Genomic DNA, 19,322 nt, shown 5'->3' on the forward strand with positions numbered 1-19,322 from the left:
TAGTTTGGGTAGGTTTTTTGCCTTATAAATAAAAGATGCAATCTTTGTATTTGCTGTAAATCTGATCTGTTTCTATGGAAAATTGGGCCCTTGTAAAAAAAAATTCAATCGGCAGAAAGGGAAATGGAGAGGTAATGACTTTGTGTCATTTATCAAATCTGCATTACCTTTTGGCACAGCTGATGCTAAGAATCTCAAATACTTTATTTGTCTCTGAGTCTGACCTCACCTCACTGTCTGCTTCTGTGTTTTCTGAAGTTTTAGGCACCCTTAGAGTAAAATGGAAATACTAATAATCAGTTTTTGGGTTTTTTTTTTTAATATGGAGAGAAGGGAAAGGGAAGGAGAGAGAGAGAAACATCAAATGAGATTTGAGAGTGAATAGAAACAATTACATAGAAATTTATTACTAAACTTTTCCAAAATGGATCAGAATATGGCTGAGGTACTAAAATACTAAAATGAAATCTATCATATAATAAGCATAACCTTTCTGAGCACAGCTCAAATTATAGGGCCTCAGGTTGGCAAGGAAGATAAAAATCATTTAATCCAGTCACACCTCCCCCCCTACTTTGTCCCCTTTATCTCACCCACCTCTGCCCCAGGCGAGTGGATTGCCATTTAAAATAGTCTGAGTGAGGGCCTCCCATGAAAGAAAAATTGCTACTTCTTTTTTTTAAAAAAATATTTATTTATTTTTAGAGAGAGGGGAAGGGAGGGAAAAATAGGGAAAGAAACATCAGTGTGTGGTTGCTTCTAGAGCACCCCAATGGGGACCTGGCCCATGGACCTGGCCCATAACCCGGGCCTGCGCCCTGACTGGGAATCAAACAAGCAGAAAAATTGCAACTTCTTGAGGCAGCCTGTGAATGTCTCCATAGCTGTATCACAAAATACATTGTCATATTACGGTCAAATCTGTTTCTCATGTATTCTTTCATTCATTCCCCTGTGTTAGGCATGAAGTATTATAGGACTGACAAATCAGACATGGTCCACCCTCTCTGGGAATTTGCAGTCAAGCAGAGCTTGATTTGACAATTAGAAATAGGATTAGTGTCCAGCAGAGAAGAATGAATGCTGAGGAAGCCCGTGATCAGGAGCTCACAATCTAGAGGCCAGAGTAGGCCTCCCTGAAGAAGGGATATTTCCTAAAGGATGAGGAGGAGTTAGCCAGACTAGTTTAATTCTTCCTCCTAGGGGCCATAAATGATTGGCCTAAAGCCTTTTTAAATGACAGCCCTCCACATAGTTGAAGACAAGCGTTCTGTCTCTCTCCAGTCTTGTTTTATACTAGCATTTCAAATTTTATTGCTATTTTTCATTTAGCATGGCACTAAATATATTCACTAATTTAACATTATAAATAAGTATATGACCTAGAAACAAAAATTCCAGATGAAACTCTCCAAAAATAGAATAAAATAAGATGATCATCTCTCTCTTAAGAAGTTAAATTTCTATTGATACTGCCTAATATATTAACTCTTAATAATCACATTATTGGCCCTCAGTGTCTTTATTACCAATTAAAATTCTTCATAAGTTTTTTAATGTGTATTCTTGTTAAGCCATACTTTTTTTTTTTTGTATTTTTCTGGTGTTTTTGGACCCTAGTATAGAATCATACATTTATTCTACTACATTTTATCACCTAATTGGGCCCATCCTTTCAGGTTGCCAGGACCTTTTGGGAAACTTAATGTTGATTCCTAACTAATGTGTTAGGTTTCCAGAAGGGTTAAGTTTGGCCACTATTTTCTCTGTGATTTCGTTCAGATCCTGTTTCACTGGATCAGGGAAATCAAGCCAGTAGCCCTCCATTGGTGAACTCCTCTGAGGAAGAAAGGGGACACTGGCTGAGGACAATTAACCAATTACAGATTTTCTTACTTATGCCCTCCCCTAACTCATATCAACTTCTCAGCTTGTATATAATTGTGAGAGTGAAGGATAATATTTCCTAGATTATCTAAAAAGTAGATGATGCTCTATGTCTTAGCATGGGCTGCTGCAAGAAAATACCATAAACTGGTGGTTTAGGGACAACACAAATTTACTTCTCACAGTTCTGGAGGCTGGAAGTCCAAGGTCAGGGTGCCAGCATGGTTGTGTCCTGGTGAGAGCTCTCTTTTGGTTCACAGATGGTTGATCTTGTATCCTCCTGTTGTGGAAAGAGAGTGAGCTAGCTCTCTGGCCTCTTCTTGTAAGACACTAATCTATTCACAAGAGCTCCACTCTCTTGACAGAAGTACCTCCCAGAGGTCACACCTCCAAATACTATCACATTGAGAATTGGTAAGTTTCAACATGTGAATTTTGGGGGAGAACAAACATTCAGTTCATAACATTCTAGTAGCTTGAGGTGGCTAATTGCTCAACAAAATTTTATTTACGTTGTGATGCACTTTAGTATCTAAGATCTTAGAAAGCTACTGCAAAAAAAATCAAATACATTTTCCCCTAGGTGTATACATTGAGTAAGAAGCATATGTAAAGTATTAAAAGGTGAGACTATGAGACAAGCTTACATGAAGATATAGGCCAAAAAAAATCACATTTCTGTTTGTTATGAACTTTATGTATGCTACTGTATTTTTAAAATATTGTTTTTAATATTATTTTATTTATTTATTAATTTATTTATATCCTCACTTGAGGATATGCTTATTGCTAAAGAAAGAGGAAAGGAGAGAGAAACATCGATCGGTTTTCTCCCACATGTGCCCCGACCGGGGACTGAACCTACAACTTAGGAGTGTGCTCTGAACGGGAATTGAATCCACAGCAGTTTGGTATATGGGAGGATGCTCCAACCAACCTGAGCCACTCCGCCAGGGCTCTTTTGTTTTATTTTTAAATATTTCATTATGGTGTTATGGACTGAATTGTGTCTTCCCCGAATTTACATGTGTTAGCCCTAACACCCAGTACCTCAGAATGTAATTCGTTTTGGAGATAGAACCTTTAAGGAGGTAATTAATTTTATATGAGGCCATTAGAGTAGGCCCAATGCAATTTGACCAGTGTTCTTATGAGAAGAAAAAATTTGGATACAAAAAAAATACAGCAATGGATGGGCACAGAGAAGAGACCATGTGAAGACAAAGCAAAAATGTGACCATCTGGGAACCAAGGAGAAAGGCCTCGCAAGAAGCCAAACCCGTGGACACCTAGGTCTTGGACTTCTAGCCTTCTGAACTGTGAAAAAATAAATTTCTGTTGTTTAAGTCACCCAATCTGTGGTATGTTGTTATGCAGCCCTAGCAAACTTAATATATGCGGGAATTTGCAAAATTAGGTAGAATTACAAAGAACATCATAATGAAACCCACAAACCCATCATCCAGCCTCAGCAATGATCAGTTCCTGAGCACTTAGTTTCATCCTATCTCCTTCTGTTCCCCCACAACTTAATTATTAAGGAAACTCCAGAAACTATATAATTACATTTATGTGTATTTTAGCATATGTTTATAAAAGAAAAACACTGTTTAAAAACATAACCATGGTATAAATATTACACCTAAAAATTATTAATACTTCCTTAACATCATAAAGTATCTAGTTTATTGTTTACATTTCTAATTATATCCTGTTATCATTTATAGCCTTTCTCGCCCATTCCCATGTTTCCTCCTCTCTCATTTTTTTCTTGCAATTTATTTATAGGAAAAACTGGGTTGGTTGTCTTGTAGTTTTTACAGTCTACATTTTCCTCACTGCATGATGGGGTATAGTTTTGCAGATTCTTCCATTCTATTTATTTTTCTGAAAATTGTAGAATCCAGCAATTCTGATTTTTTTTTGTCAAGCTTCACAGATAGTATCATATTCTTTCATGGAAAGCCATATATTATTCAATTGTCTCTCTTTTAATTATATGAACAGTTAGTCATGAATGCTCAGATCCCTGAGGAGTTCCAAAACCTTATATTCTGCTTCTATCATATTTCATCATTTACTAACTCTAATATTTGTGTAAGGAAAAACTTCCTTTCATCTACCATTTGGTTATCCACATCTATTGGTAATTTTACTATTTGACAGATGCAACAGTAGAACTCTATATAATGCTAAACAAATTGCATTGGATAAAAATTTGATGTGAGAGGAATTAGAAATAAAACTTTTAAAAATGATTTAGACATTTTGCCTGACTTATGTGGCACAAATATATACTCTTTAAAAACTGTTACTTAAGCCAGCTCCCTGCAAACAGCAGGGTGGTTCAGGAGTTCATTGGTTGGATTGACTTCTGTTTAACGAAATCACATTCTTAGATTTTATCCATGTACACTGTTTGCACCTGGTAATTAAAATTATCAAATTATCATTGACACCACTTACACTTCCTTTTCTTTCTGACTGCACTTGTACTATTATCATGGTAATCAGATTTTTTTATGTCTACAGTGGAGTTTCTTGCTAAAATACCTCAGAGGATCTTAACTATATTGCAAATAAAATACTAAAAAGCTTAGTGCCCTTCTTTTGTCTGGAATTAAATATACTTTGATTCTTAGTTTGATTTTTCCCTGCCATACCAGAAGTAATACCTCAAAACTCTCCTTATTAGTCTTATTTATGTCTACTTTGGTAAAGAAGATAAGTTACATTTAATGAGTCTGAATTTAAAACAATACAATTAAGATTAAATATAGCTTGTATTAACACCAACAAAAAATATCTCGGACTCTTAAGAACCTGAAGTCAGTCAGTGGACTTTGTGTATGTCTGAGTAAAGTAAGGAGAGTCATAGGAGAGAGAGAAACTATGCTAACGCAAGAACTGGGGGACATAGGTAGTTGAGGAGTCTACTGTTCATGATAACACAGAAGTCGTTATGAATATGCTCTAGAGAGTATCATGTTATAGTTTGATTTCCACATTGTAGAGAAAATTAGAAAAACTGGAGCATATCCAAATTAAAACAGTGACAATGACTAAAGATACAAACTAAAAAGAGACAATGAAAGTTATTTCTTCCTGAGAGAAGATTCAGAAGAAACCTTACTCTCCTCAATTTTATTTTTAAAAGTTTGACCTCTACCCCTCTCTCTGCTAGTCTCCACTGCACAGAAGAATGTGGTTTGAACTGGGAGCCAGGAAGCCCTAGGGGACCTCACAGTATGACTGCAAGTCCTTGCATTCCTGTCTACCAATTATTATCTAAAATGTCATGGCTCATACATATATACACTACCGTTTTTCAAACTTACAGATGTAGTTGTGGGTACTAATGTGTAAAGTCACGTAAAAGTGTTACTAAATTTATAGTTTAATTATTTTGTCATCATGCATTTTCTCAGGTTGAGGGGTGGTGGTTTGGAAATTATTTTGCAGTTAGGAGGTCCTCATGGGAAACCTCTGATATGGAACAGGAGAAAATAATGCTCCATTGCCAGGTGAAGTAATGAAGTTGATACCCAGAGAAGTTGGAGCAACTCAGCAGGTTCCTGGAGTTTTGCTGTGGAGCCTTCTGTGCTCATGGTAGAATAGAGAAATGAAGACATTTTGACTGCAGCTGCCACCTACTTCTGCCGTTGACTGTCTCCGGAAAGTGAGACTGGCCCAACCCTACTTTGCCGCACCCTGGAGCCAAGAAAAGACATTGGGCTGTAAGCAGCTTCACCATCACTGGGACATTTTGCTTTGCTTTCCTTGAATTGAAGTAGAACGCTTTGGGCCTCTATCACCTCAACGTGCACCACAGACTCTAAGTCACCATGGCAGCTCTTTTTGATAAGTGGCAATTGGCCTCCTGAGCCTTCCCAAGAGTATGCAGGCCTCACCACCAACTGATTGGAATTGGCACATCACTTGGAACCAGTCTGCCATTCCTAACTCAGAAACTCTATCAAGAATGTAGATTATGAGTGATCACATCATGGATCAGCTTAGGAAGGGCCGAATGTCTGGCTTATCTAGAAATGAAAGGGTAATGACAAAGAGGGCAATATTTAACAGAAGAGGCATGATTTAGTCTCTTGAGAATGGACATGCAATTTCTAGCTCAGGAGATCTTTAAAAATAGAATATAATCATCTATATAGATGCAGAACTACCTGAAGGCAGGAACCTGATTTAAATACCTTCTCTAGCTTGTTATTTTCCTGGTGTAGTGATTTCATAAACAGTTTTGGGCTTCCTCATTTTGATTGAAACTATCAGAGCTTTGATTTAGTAGTGTGTTACCAAATTTTATTAGTTTTCTCTTCGGGTAATTGACTTCTGGGAAGTCATTGTACATTCCATGAACAGATATAAAACTGAAATCTGGATGGTGTTACATTTCTTCTATTTTTCAGAGGCAAAATCAGTGGCAACTGCTTTTTTAGTTAATGGTTTTGAAAAAATTTTAGTTATTGCATATTTTACATTATTTTTTTCCTGGTTTTAAGAGGCTCCTAAAAAATTAATCAAATGAAAATAAACATTAGAAATCGTCTGAATGAATTAGTCCATACAAAGCTAGAGGTAAATTAAATTTTCACAATTTTTCTCAGGTACTTGTTCTAGATATTAGGACTTTAATTCTATGTGCATTAATCCCTGATTTTCCCATTAATTTAACAAGTTTGTTGATTATTCAAACGAAAGTCTCCAGATACGTATTCTTGAATAATTTTATTTTTTTAAAAATTGAAATATATTTTATTTTTTAAAGATTTTATTTATTTTTAGGGAGAGGGGAAGAGAGGGAAGCATCAATGTGTGGTCACCTCTTGCCCCCTACTGGGGACCTGGCCAGCAACCCAGGCATGTGCCCTGAATGGGTATCAAACCAGCAACCCTTTGGTTAGCAGGCCAGCACTCAATCAACTGAACCACACCAGCCAGGGCTATTCTGTAATAATTTTAAATGTTTCTGTGTGCTTGCAGCTTTAATGGCTTATGAATTTTCAAATCAGAATTTTAAAATCAGAATACCTTGAAGACATTGAAATAATATAATTTTGGAATTATAAAAATTTGGGTTATTTACCTAGCTCTCTTCATAGGCAGTGTAAATCAGATATATTTTTAAAAATCAAGTGCTTTTTTTAAGTTTTGAAATTTCACTTTTTGCTCATCACTTCTGGATGAAAGGGCAATTTTAAAACCTTCATTAAGACACATTAACAGCAACATGAGTTATTAAAACCATATATTTAAAATAGCCACAATTATAGGTACATAATTGATTCTATTAGTCAAGGCCAACCTAATATGATAAATTATTACTTTTACTGTTCCTTGCCAGACTAAGATAGATGAGAATTTATTTTTAGGTTTATTGGAATATAATTGACAAAAAATTATAAATACTGAAAGTGTTTAACATGATGATTTGATAAACACTGTGAAATGTCTACTGCAATCAAGTTAATCAACATATTCACCTTTTGCGTGTGTGGGTGAGAATGCTTATGTCTCCTCTCTCAGCAAATTTCAAGTACACAATACAGTCTTATTAACTAGTCAGGATGCCATACGTTACATCCCCAGAACTTACCCATCTTATAACCGAAAGTTTGTGCCATCTGATTAACATCTCTGCATTTCAATCCCTTCCTGACACCTGTTGGCAACCACCATTCATTCTCTTCTCTTTCTCTGGAGCATATAGTTGTTCTGTTTTTAATTTTTTGTGGAACCTTCATACTGTGGTCAAGTACTTCTTTTTCTATAGCGATGTGTAAATTCCTTGTATATTTTAGTTATTAACCCTTATCAATTATTTGGTTTTCAAATACTTTTTCCTTCTATGTATGTCATCCTTTCATTTCGTCGATTGTTTCTTTTGCTCTGCAGAAGTTTTTAATTTGATGTAGACCCACTTTTTGTTTTGTTTCCTTTTAATTGTGTGTTTTGGTGTCATATTAAAAAATCATCTCCAGACGATTGTGAAGAAGTGTTTTTCCTGTGCTTTCCTCTAAGAGTTTTATGGTTTCCAGCTTTACATTTATGTCTTTTACACATTTCAATTAATTTTTATAACTGGTGTAAGATATGGTGTTTAATTTCATCAGGGTGTCCAGTTTCATTCTTGTGCATATGGATATCCAATTTTCCCGACACCATTTATTGAAGACACTATCTTTTCCCATTGTATGTTCTTGGCGTCCTTGTGAAAGATTAGATGACCGTATGAGGGGAGACCGAAAAATCCCCAGAACTTACTTATAAAAAATTGTGTATATATTCTTACATGTTTAAACTTCAGTCACCTTGAAAGTCCTCTCCATTTTATGTAATACACCTATTGAGACATTTTTTCCACTGCTCAGAACAGTTTTTGAACTTGTCGATTTAATGCCTTTTAGTGCTTCTGCCATTTTTGTTTCACCTCTTCCACATTGGCAAAATGTTTCCATCAGAGGACTTTTTTCAGCTGAGGCAACAACAACGACAAAATGTTGCTTGGGGTGAGATTGGGTAAATAGTGAGGATGGGGGTTATGCGATTTTTGGTCAAAAACTGAACACTCAGCATGGTGTGGGCAGGTGCACTTATAAATCATCCATCATGAAATGGGCAAATGCAGTGAAAGAATCTAAAAAAAAACCACTAAACCTGAATGCAGCCTCTCACAACAATACCAGCTGGCACACTGATACAGATGCATTCCTAGAACCCCCACCTTGTGGGGGAAGCCTATACTACAAGGGGTTTGCCCTCCAGAAGATAATTCTGGGTGGTTTTGGTTTTTTTTTTTGTATGTGTGGGTTTATTTCTAGGCTTTTTATTCTATTCCACTGGTCTACATATCTTTTAATTTTTGTAAATATCATACTGTTTTGATTACTATAGTTTTATAATATAGTTTGAAATCAGGGATTATGATGCATCCAGCTCTTTAGTTCTTCAAGATACCTTTGGCTATTCAAGGTCATTTGCGATTACATATGAATTTTAGGATTGTTTTTTGTACTTCTCTGAAAAATGTCTTATGAATGTTCACAGGGATTGCATTGAAGCTCTAGATTAAGCAGTATGGACACTTTAAAAATATTAGTATGGACATCTTAAAAATATTCATTATTAACACAGGATAGCTTTCCATTTATTTTCGTCTCCGATTTCTTTCATCAGTGTCTTACAGTTTTCAGTGTAGAGGTCTTTCATGCACTTGGATAAATTTAATCCTTTACATTTTACTCTGTTTTTGAGATTGCTTTCTTAATTTCTCTTTCAGATAGTTTGTTGTTACTGTATAAAAATGCAGCTGATTTTTGCATGTTGATTTTGTATCCTGCAGTTTTACTGAATGCATTGATTAGTTCTAACAGTTTTTTGGTGGAATCTTTAGGTTTTCCCTGTATAATATGTCATCTGCAAACAGAGACAATTTTACTTTTTTTCCAAAGGCCTTTATTTCTTTTTCATACCTAATTGTTCAGGCTAGGTCTTTCAGTACTATATTAATTAGAAGTGTCAAGAATGGGCACTTTCTCTCTCTATTCTTGATCTTGAAGAAAAGCTTTTAATGTTTTGCCATTGAGTATCATAGCTGTGGGCTTGCCATATATGGCCTTTATTATGTTTGAGGTGTATTTCTTCTATATGTATATAATTTGTTGAGAGTTCTTATCATGAAAGAATGTTCGGTTTTGTCAAACACTCTTTCTGTACCTGCTGAGATGATCATGTGATTTTTATCCTTCACTCCGTTAGTATGGTATATCACATTTATTTGTGGATGTTGAACCATCCTTTCATCCAAGCATAAATCCCACTTGATCATGGTGTCTGATCTTTTTATTATGCTGTTGAATTTGATTTGCTCATTTTGTTTTTTTTTAGGATTTTTACATCTGTGGTCATGAGTGATACTGGCCTGTACATTTCTTTTTCACATATAATGCTTATCTGGTTTTGGTATTAGGGTTATGCTGGCCTTGTAAAATGAATTTAGAAATGTGCCCTCCTCTTCAGCTTTTTTGAAGAGTTTGAGCAGGATATCATTAATCTTTAAATGTTTGATAGAATTCACCAGTGATACCATCTGGTTTTGGGCTTTTCTTATTTGAAGATTTTAAATTACTGATTCAATCTCCTTACTAGTTACAGGTTTTTCAGATTTTCTATTTCTTCATAATTCAGTTTGAGAAGTTTGTCTGTTTCTAGAAGTTTTTCCATTTCTTGGAGGTTATACAATTTGGGGGCATTTAATTGTTCATAGTCACTTGTGAACTTTTGTGCTTCTGTAGTATCAGTTGTAATGTTTCCTCTTTCATTTTTGACTTTATTTGGCCTTAGACCTTTTTTTCTAGTTAATCTACTTAAGGGTTTGTCAGTTTTATCTTTTCACAAAGCAGCTCTTAGTTTCATTGCTGTTTTCTGTTGTTTTTTCTAGTCTCTGTTTCACTTATTTCTGCTTTGTTTTTGTTAACCTCTTCCTTCTGCTAACTTTGGGCTTACTTTGTTCTTCTTATTTTAGTTCCTTGCAGTGTAAGGTTAAGTTGTTTATTTGAGATCTTTTTGTTTTTCATATAGGTGTTTATCACTATGAACTTCCCTTTTAGAACTGCTTTTCTTGCATCTGATAAGTTTTGGTTTGCTTTTTCCATTTTCATTTATTTCAACATATTAAAAAAATTATCTTCCAATTTCTCCTTTGATCCATTAGTTGTTCAAGAGTATGTTGTTTAATTTCCACATATTTGTGAATTTTCCAGCTTTTCTCATGTGATTAATTTAGTTTTATACCATATTTTCAGAAAATATACTTGAAAGGATTTCAGTCTTTGTAAATTTGTTAAGACTTGTTTTGTGACCAGTCCTATGATCTATCCTGGAAAGTATTCCATGTGCATTTGAGAAGAATGTATATTCTACTCCTATTGGACAAAATATTGCATGTATGTAATGTATGTTAGGTTCATTTGATCTAAAGATGGTTCAGGTCCATTATGTCCTTTTGATTTTCTTGCTGTATGATGTATCCATTGTTGAAAGTGAGACAAGTGAAGTCCCCTACTATTATTGCATTGCCATTTATTTCTGCTTTTAGATCTGTTAATATTTGCTTAATATTTTTAGGTGCTGTGATGTTGGATGCATATATATTTACAATTATATCCTCTTGGTGAATTGATCCCTTTTTCATTGTATAATAATCTTCTTTGTTTCCTGTTACGGTTTTTGATGTAAAGTATATTTTGTCTGATATTAAATATAGGTCTTGGTTTCCATTTGCATGGAACTTTTCCTATCCCTTTACTTTGAGTTTATGTGTGTACTTAAAACTGAAGTAAACTCTTGTAGACAGTATATAGCTGGGCCTTGTTTTTATCCTTCAACTGCTTTATGTCTTTTTATTGGAGAATTTAATTCATTTACATTACAGTAATTTTGATAGGTAAGGACCTTACTATTGCTGCCTTATTGTTTTCTAGCTGTTTTGTAGTTCTTTGTTTCTTTCATCCTCTTCTTCTGTCTTCCTTTGCATTATGATAATTTTCTATAGTGTTAATGCTTTAACACTACAGGATGTTTATCTTTGGTGAATCTATAAGTTTGCTTTGTGGTTCCCATGAGGCTTACATAAAACATTTTGTAGTTATAATAGTCTTTTTTTTAAACTTATAACTACTTAACTTTACTTACAAAAACTCTACCCTTTTTACTCTATTTCCTCCACATTTTATGTTTTTTGTTTCAGTTTACATGTTTTCATATTATGTATCCATTAAGAAGCTGTTGTAGAAATGCTTATTTTAATACTTTTGTCTTTCAGAGTTCAGTTAATGTTTACCAGTGAATATTATGTTTTTAAGTTTTCAAGTTACTAATTATTGTCTGTTCATTTCAGTTTGGAGAACTCACTTTAACATTTCTTGTATGGCAGATGTAGTGGTAATAACTCCCTGAGCTTTCGTTTGTTTGGAAAATTCTTTACTCCTCTGTTTCTAAAAAAACATCTTTGCCTGATTAAGTATGTTTGGTTGGCTGTGTGTGTGTGTGTGTGTGTGTGTGTGTGTGTGTTTTAGTCTTTGATTATGTCATCCCACTCTCTCCTGACTTGCAAGTTTCTGCTAAAAAAAATCTGCTGATATCTTGATGGGGCAGGGTATTTCCTTGTATGGGAGACATTTTTTTTTTTTCTTAAGGAGGATTTTTTTTTTAAATTTTATTTTATTTATTTATTTATTTTTAAATTTATTTACTTTTTAAATACATTTGTCTCTGCCTCCCCACCACCACTTTCCCTTGCCCCCTCCCTCCTTCCCTCCCTCAGCTCTTCCCCTTTGGTTTTGTCCATGAGTCCTTGCTATATGCTCCTTGACTTTCCTCTTCCCTTCCCTTTCCCTGCCCCCCCCTTCCCTCTTGTCTCTGTTGATTTCTTTTCCTTTCAGTGTTGCTGGCCATCTTTTCCTTGCATCTTTGCATTGTTGGTTAGGTTCCGTTTATAGGTGAGATCATATGGTATTTGTCTTTCGCCCCCTGGCTTATTTCGCTTAGCATGATGCTCTCCAGTTCCATCCATGCTGTCGCGAAGTTTAGTAGTTCTTTTTTTCTTTCTGCTGCGTAGTATTCCATTGTGTATATGTACCATAATTTTTTGATCCAATCATCTACTGATGGGCATTTAGGTTGCTTCCAACACTTGGCTATTGTAAATTGTGCTGCTATGAACACTGGGGTGCATAGGTTCTTTTGTATTGGTGTTTTGGTGTTCTCAGGGTATAGTCCCAGCAGGGGAATCGCTGGATCAAAAGGCAGTTCCATTTTCAGCTTTCTGAGGAAATTCCACACTGCTTTCCATAGTGGCTGCACCAGTCTGCGTTCCCACCAACAGTGGACTAGGGTTCCCTTTTCTCCACAGCCTCGCCAGCACCTGTTGTTTGTGGATCTGTTTATGATGGCCATTCTGACCGGTGTGAGGTGGTACCTCATGGTGGTTTTGATCTGCATTTCTCTGATGGCTAGTGATGCTGAGCATCCTTTCAAATGCCTCTGGGCCCTCTGTATCTCCTCTTAAGGAGGATTTTTTACCTACAGGGGAACACATAAAAGAAAGTAGAAACTGATATGTTTTCTTCCACTGCCTTCCCTCTGGCCAACCTGCTTATGCGCTTGCTGAAGCTTCTAGCCTTCAGGGTCCACTCCATGGAAATTTGTTTTGGTAACACCATAAGCACAACTGCAAGTTGTGCATGTTAGACTAGTTTTTTATCTGAAGAGTAAAAGTCAAGGTTTCATTGGTGGTTAGAAAAACCCATTTTTGATCTCATGTATAAAACTTTGTTTCTTGGCCCTGATACTTGTCTTTGAGTAGTATAATCTTCCATCTGGCCTCATTATTAGGTTTTGGGGGTAGTGAATGTTTTAATATCTGCCTTTGAGAGCCAGTAATTCTTAAGTGTCATTTAGTTCTGTAGGTAAATATGATGTTCTTTGTGTCAGCTAGTGAAAACAAGATCCTAAACGTCACCACTGTCTTCAAGGATGTCACTCTCCAGAGAGGGAAATAGGCACAAAGTAAACTAAAATGTAATGTGTAAGGGCTAGAACAGTGGTGTGATCACAAAGCATGTGTCACTCCACCCTTGAGTGTGTGTTTATATTTCTAACATTCTAGTAGTTACTACTCTCAAAATGTTTTTTTATGAGGTTCAGGGTTGACACTCATTTTAGAAGTTAGCTGTGCAGTGTTAACTGTGTTTTGTTAATGTTTTCAGGGAGAGACACATTTTATCCCAAACAACACATTAATGAGGTATTTTATCAAGAGTAGCAGCAATAGTTTTGGGGGGGCTTCTTAGTCACAGCCTGCTGAGTTGTGTGTTAAGGGCACTCAAATTTACAAAGCACAGTTCCTTCTTTGAAAGGCACAGTCTTCTGGGAGAAGTAACATTTAGAGAGAGGACAAGTGCAATGCAGAAGCAACTTAAATTTTAACAAGGTTCTGTGGTTTTTAATGTACTGTCACATTTATTCTTCGTGATAAACCTGTTGGGCAGGTTATTGGAAACACTCACTTTGTAAGTGAGATAATTCAGTGGCTTTCCACAATTACACAACTAATGTGTGCCAGAGAGGGGTCCCCTGACTTTAATCTATAGCGCTTTTTAAATTGACTTAGTAAGAACTGAGTAGTTCAAGTGCAAACCAAAGAAGGAGTCTTCACGAGCCCTGTCCAGACACCAAAGAGTGTATCAGGATTTGGTGTGCAGTGAAGAAATGGAGTCTGGGCTGGGCCAACACCAAATGCTGAGCAAAGAACAAAAATATGAAAGTCTGAATTGAGAAACACCTAAGAAGCAGAATCCAAATGGAAATTTGAGATGAGAGCTATTAGGGATTTTGAGAAGAGACAGTGGGGAATCTGGTGATTTGTGAGGGCAGCTTTCAGCCCAGCCCAATTGTACAGTTTTCTTTTGAAGGCTGAATCCCTTCCCTTCTGATTTTCCAGACATAGAGCACTCTGAATCTAAATTGTAATGGGATTAGTAAGATGTAGGGATGTTTATTTGTATTTTGCATGAATTACACAATCATATGTTAATGTTGATACATGGCTCATCCTATTGCATGTATTTTATTTCCAAGATTTATGTTTTAGAACTTCACTTTTTGAACTTTGTGGATGAAATATACTAGATCTGCTATATTTCAAGTGCTCAATAGCTACATGTAGTTAGTGGTTACCATATTGGACAGAATGGGTAAACATAAATTCTTTTAAAATATATTTTAAAGTAATACATGCACATGTAATAATATTCAAAGTATTTAGAAAATAAAAGTACCGTCCCCTGTCTTTCAACCTCTGTCTGTTTCAGGGGGGAAAAAAGTATATCCATCAAAATTTTGTATGTATATCCTTCTTATAAATCACAAAATGATTATATCAGGTATGCTGTTTGACATCTTTTTTAAAAATTAAAACTCTGATAATCTTAATACAGCAATACATTTACCTCTAACTCTCTGTTTTAAAGGCTTCTTGTTTGGAAATGGAATCTACTCATTTCATATTCTAGGCTTTTATGTTGTTTCCTTTTTTTTTCTTTTTGCTAATCAAATAGAGCTGCAATATATAGGTGGCCATTGTTTAGTGTGTTTGTAGGGAAGACTCCTAACAGTGCAATTGCTGAGTGGTCCTTCATGACAAGTGCTGTTCCTAAGCAAAGGGGAGCAGAGCATCTGGCGTGAGGGTAGGGAATAAACAGTAAAGACTGGTAGAAAAGAGAACCAGAGATAAAATAAAAATCAAGAAGCTCTAGCTGTGGGACAACATGATAAATATTTGTATCAGTAGTCTTAAGGGTATTCTTTAAGGTTTTTTGGTACCATCCCTCCTAGGAGTACTTAAGAAAAAAGTTTTAAATATCAATGTATTTTATTGTAAATATATATATTAATATATATAACTGCTATTGTGTTTAGTTTTATTATAAAGATATTGCATATTTATTATATACAGGTTGGAAAATGTAAGACAATATAAGCAGAAAACAAATTTCACCCATACTCAGAAAAAAACAAACATTAATACTTTAATGTCTTGTTTCTGTGTATTTTTATATAGCTGAGATCATATTGTACATACATGTGTTTATATTGATACTTTGCTTATCTACTTAATCTTGTTGATTTTCTTTTATTACTCTTTGCCTGCTTTGTTCTTTAGGTAATAGAACTCTAACATTGTTTTGGAATGAATTTGGATATCAGAATAACAAGGACACAGATAAATCTTTAGATTCTCTTCAGTGTCAAAGAAGACAAGTCATGGCCATCCCATTCATCATTCAGTGTGGTGAGTGTTGAATTTCATTCTAATTAGCAATCATTTAGTGAGTTTCTTAATATGCAAGTCAGTGTGTTCATGAATGGGCTGTAAGGGAGACAAAGGCGGTGGGTAAGACCTGATTCTTACTCTCAAAGAGGTTAGGATCTGGGAACGAGGTTAATATAACCATGGAAATAATGATAATAGAGATGAAATTAAGATAGATGATGTAAAAGAGGCACAACTTTGAAGTTTCAATGGGAAGGAGGAGGAAGTTGAGGCAAGGTTTCATGGCAGATCATTACTTTACCATGATCTTTAAAAATAGAATTTTGATAGGCAGAGACATAGCAGGAGGTGTGTGTTGATATCAAGTGTACAGTCAGCTAAAATTTTTGGGGTGGAATAATAAAAATAGTCATCTTTCTAGTTTTAATACCTAGCACTGTGTTAAATACAGGGTCTGGCACAAATAACACCCCTTTTTATTATAAGTCCTTTTATTACAAAATCATAAGCATATAATGTAACATAACAATATCACACTCAAGCACATCATATGACATTTTAGGTGAAATGTTCAAATTGCTGTCCATCTCGTGTGAGACATTCATGTACCCCACCAACCACACTCAAGCAAGCCTTACTTCTACTGGACCCTGTATATAGTTGGTACTTAGTAATTGATTGCTAAATATATGAATGATGAGTAAATAATAGGCAGAAATACCAGGTTGAATAAACGTGTTAGAGGACCAGAATGCCAGAATAAGTGGTTTTTACTTTGTTAAACAATGGAGAGGCATTGGGCATTATTCAGTAGGAGAATGACTTCATCGAAGCATCCAACATTTACTATGTTCCTCTGATACATCTTCTAGCCACTATACAAAGGGCTAGAGAATTAAAAACACTCTCTACTATCTGCAAGGAATTTGCTCTCCAGCGAGGAATCCAAGCTAACAAATAAAGCGCGCTCTGGTGTGTTAAGTGTTGTAGTTATTTACACTGTGCCAAGTGACCACTTCCCTAACCTGGAGCCTGGGGTGGTCCAAAGAGAACCTAACTGGTCTGATGTGTGCAAGATAAGATCAGAATCCAATTTCCAGCATTATGGAGCTATATGAAACTGGGGAGTTCCCTAATTTCTCTAAGCCTCAGTTTCCTTATTTATAACATGAGGTTAGTGTGTATAGCTACATCAAGCTACATCATACAGTTTTGTGCAGATAAAACGTATTAATACATGTAAAGTTTACTAGGTTCTTAGGATAGTGTATTAAGGTTCTCCAAAGAAACAATTAATAGAATGGGTTGGTGGATGGAAGTACAGGTGGATGGGTATATGAGTGTTTGTATGTGTGTGTACATATATTATACTATATTACATATTATATATAGATATGTGTATAATACCTAATATGTGTAGTAGATATTAATTATAGAGAATTGGCTTACATGATTATGGAGGCAAACAAGTCTTAAGATCTACAGTCAGCAAGCTGGAGACCCAGGAGGGCCATTGGTTTAATTCCAGTTTGAGTCTGAAAGCAAGAGAACCAAGAGACCCAATGATGGAGTTCTAGCTTGAGTGTTGAGAGGCTCAGTACCCAGCCAGAACTGATTTTTTAATTTGAGCAAGAATACAGGGAAAAGCTGATGTCCCAGCTGAAAAGAGTCAGGAAGCAGAAGTTCTTTTTTACTCTCAAGAGAGTCACCCTTTTTTTGTTCTATTTAGGCCTTCAACTGATTGGATGAGGCCCACCCACATTAGGGAGGACCATCTGCTTTACACAGCCTACCATTTCAAATGTTAATCTCATTCAGAACACCTTCACAGACACACTCAGAATAATGTCTGACCAGCCATCTGGGCACTCCCTGGCCCAGTCAAATTGACATAAAATTAACCATCACAGATAATGTGTAGCAATGTTGGCTTTTATCTTTATTATCTGTTTCAATCCTCAGTAACCTTTTCAGGTAACGACTAGTATTAATCTCTTCTTACAGATGATGATTCTGAAACATAGAGATATAATTTACCCATGATTATAGATGTAGTGGTAGAGCTGTTCAGGTTCTTCACCATGGTGCACACTGCCTCTGTTTTAGACGAAGAGAGAGTGGAGTTTACTGAAGACGCATTAGCAGTGTATCTGGAAGGAATGCAGGATTAACATTAAGAATAGCCTGGAAAGAATGGAGTGCCTTGGTCCTAAAAGCAAGGAGGGACTGAAAGGGAGAAATGGACAAAGAAGTCAAAGAAAATGGGAAAGTCAAGTCACTGGAAGTCTTCATGTGGTTTAAGAAGAGGTGGAGAGGGATCTATTACTTAAAATACTTTTTGGCTGAAAGCAGAAACCAGTTGAAAAGAACTTAGGCAGTAATAACAACAATACTATTAACAATAACAACAAGAATAATTGTTGGTAGTGTCCTAGGATAGCTCATAGAATCGTAGCTTAGTTTGTCAAGTATAATAGCATACAATCAAGGATTCACTTGTCTTTGGCTCAAAATATACCTCATCCTTTTGCTATATGCAACCTGACATCTCACTGTGATGGATTCACTTCTGATTGTGGTTTTCTTGTGTGTGATTTTGTTGTGATTATCAGATCTTTGCCTTAAATGGAGAGTCTTGCCTGTCTCTACTAATTATCAGGAAAAAGAACTTGTTGATATCTGGATTTGTGCTAATAATCCCAACCTCTTGGAAAACAGGTAACTTCTGGTAGTTTTCTAAAATTCTTTATTGTTTTTAATTCCTAAAATACATATGTACAGAACTGGAAAATGTCAGCTACAGATACATTTTAACTTAGTAGCTGTTGCCCCCTGGAATTCTTTCTAGCACCTTGGCCCCTGTGGAAAGAGATTTCATTTGTGTGCTTTTCCATCAAGATAAAAGAGTCCTGCATGTAATGATCTGCAAAAGCTGGGGTGTACAGCTCTATGCTTTCACTGGCGGGAGACTGCAACCGGTGTTTAAGAATTCTGCCCTTCAGTTCATTTTCACACAGCCTAGTGCCTTATCATACAGGAGTTTTATCCAGAGGGTGTCTCCAGGGAGACTAAACTGTTAGACCATGTGCTTTTTCTGTTTAAGTCATATATTGATTTCATTGCTCTATGCTCTTGGAGGAAGAAGTTCAGACTAAAACAGGAAAAAGACCGATTAAATATTGATGAATGTGTTATTGTAAGCCCTTTTAGATGTACTCTTTTTCTTTTGGGGAGGAAGAAGAGTTAGTATACCCCTTTAATAAAAGTACTCCTAAGCTAGGCATTGCTTTTCTGTGGATTTGCTCCTAGTCCTTTGGCCTGGGTAAGTGGATCAATATTGCTAGTACAGACATTACGGTAATAGCTCTTGTTGGATTATTTTTATCCAGCCTTGACAAAAGAGCTAATAAAAAAAATTTAAAAAGAAAGTATTCAGAAACTGCTCCTAGAGCCCCAGCCACCCGGGGTGCCCAGGTTAATCACATTTAGAAACTAAGAAAAAAGGTTAGCTGACAGGCCTCTTAGATTTCACATGATCCAGGGGTTTTTCAGTTTCCCTTTCTTGGTTTGCAGTGGAACCTGC

General features: G+C 35.9%; 1 protein-coding gene across 1 annotated transcript in view; it reads left to right on the forward strand.

The window, feature by feature from the left end:
* The window catches only part of MORC1 (MORC family CW-type zinc finger 1), a 165,759-nt gene that overhangs the window by 88,294 nt on the left and 58,143 nt on the right, over positions 1 to 19,322 (forward strand). Inside the window, exons 15-16 of the mRNA XM_054577233.1 lie at positions 15,629 to 15,757; positions 18,352 to 18,457. Coding sequence (XP_054433208.1) covers positions 15,629 to 15,757; positions 18,352 to 18,457 — 235 coding nt within the window. The remainder of the gene's footprint in view (positions 1 to 15,628; positions 15,758 to 18,351; positions 18,458 to 19,322) is intronic.

This window comes from Pteronotus mesoamericanus, unplaced genomic scaffold (genome assembly GCF_021234165.1).
Source record: "Pteronotus mesoamericanus isolate MK-2021 breed Mesoamerican mustached bat unplaced genomic scaffold, CSHL_Meso_final contig_42, whole genome shotgun sequence".
NCBI lineage: Eukaryota > Metazoa > Chordata > Mammalia > Chiroptera > Mormoopidae > Pteronotus > Pteronotus mesoamericanus.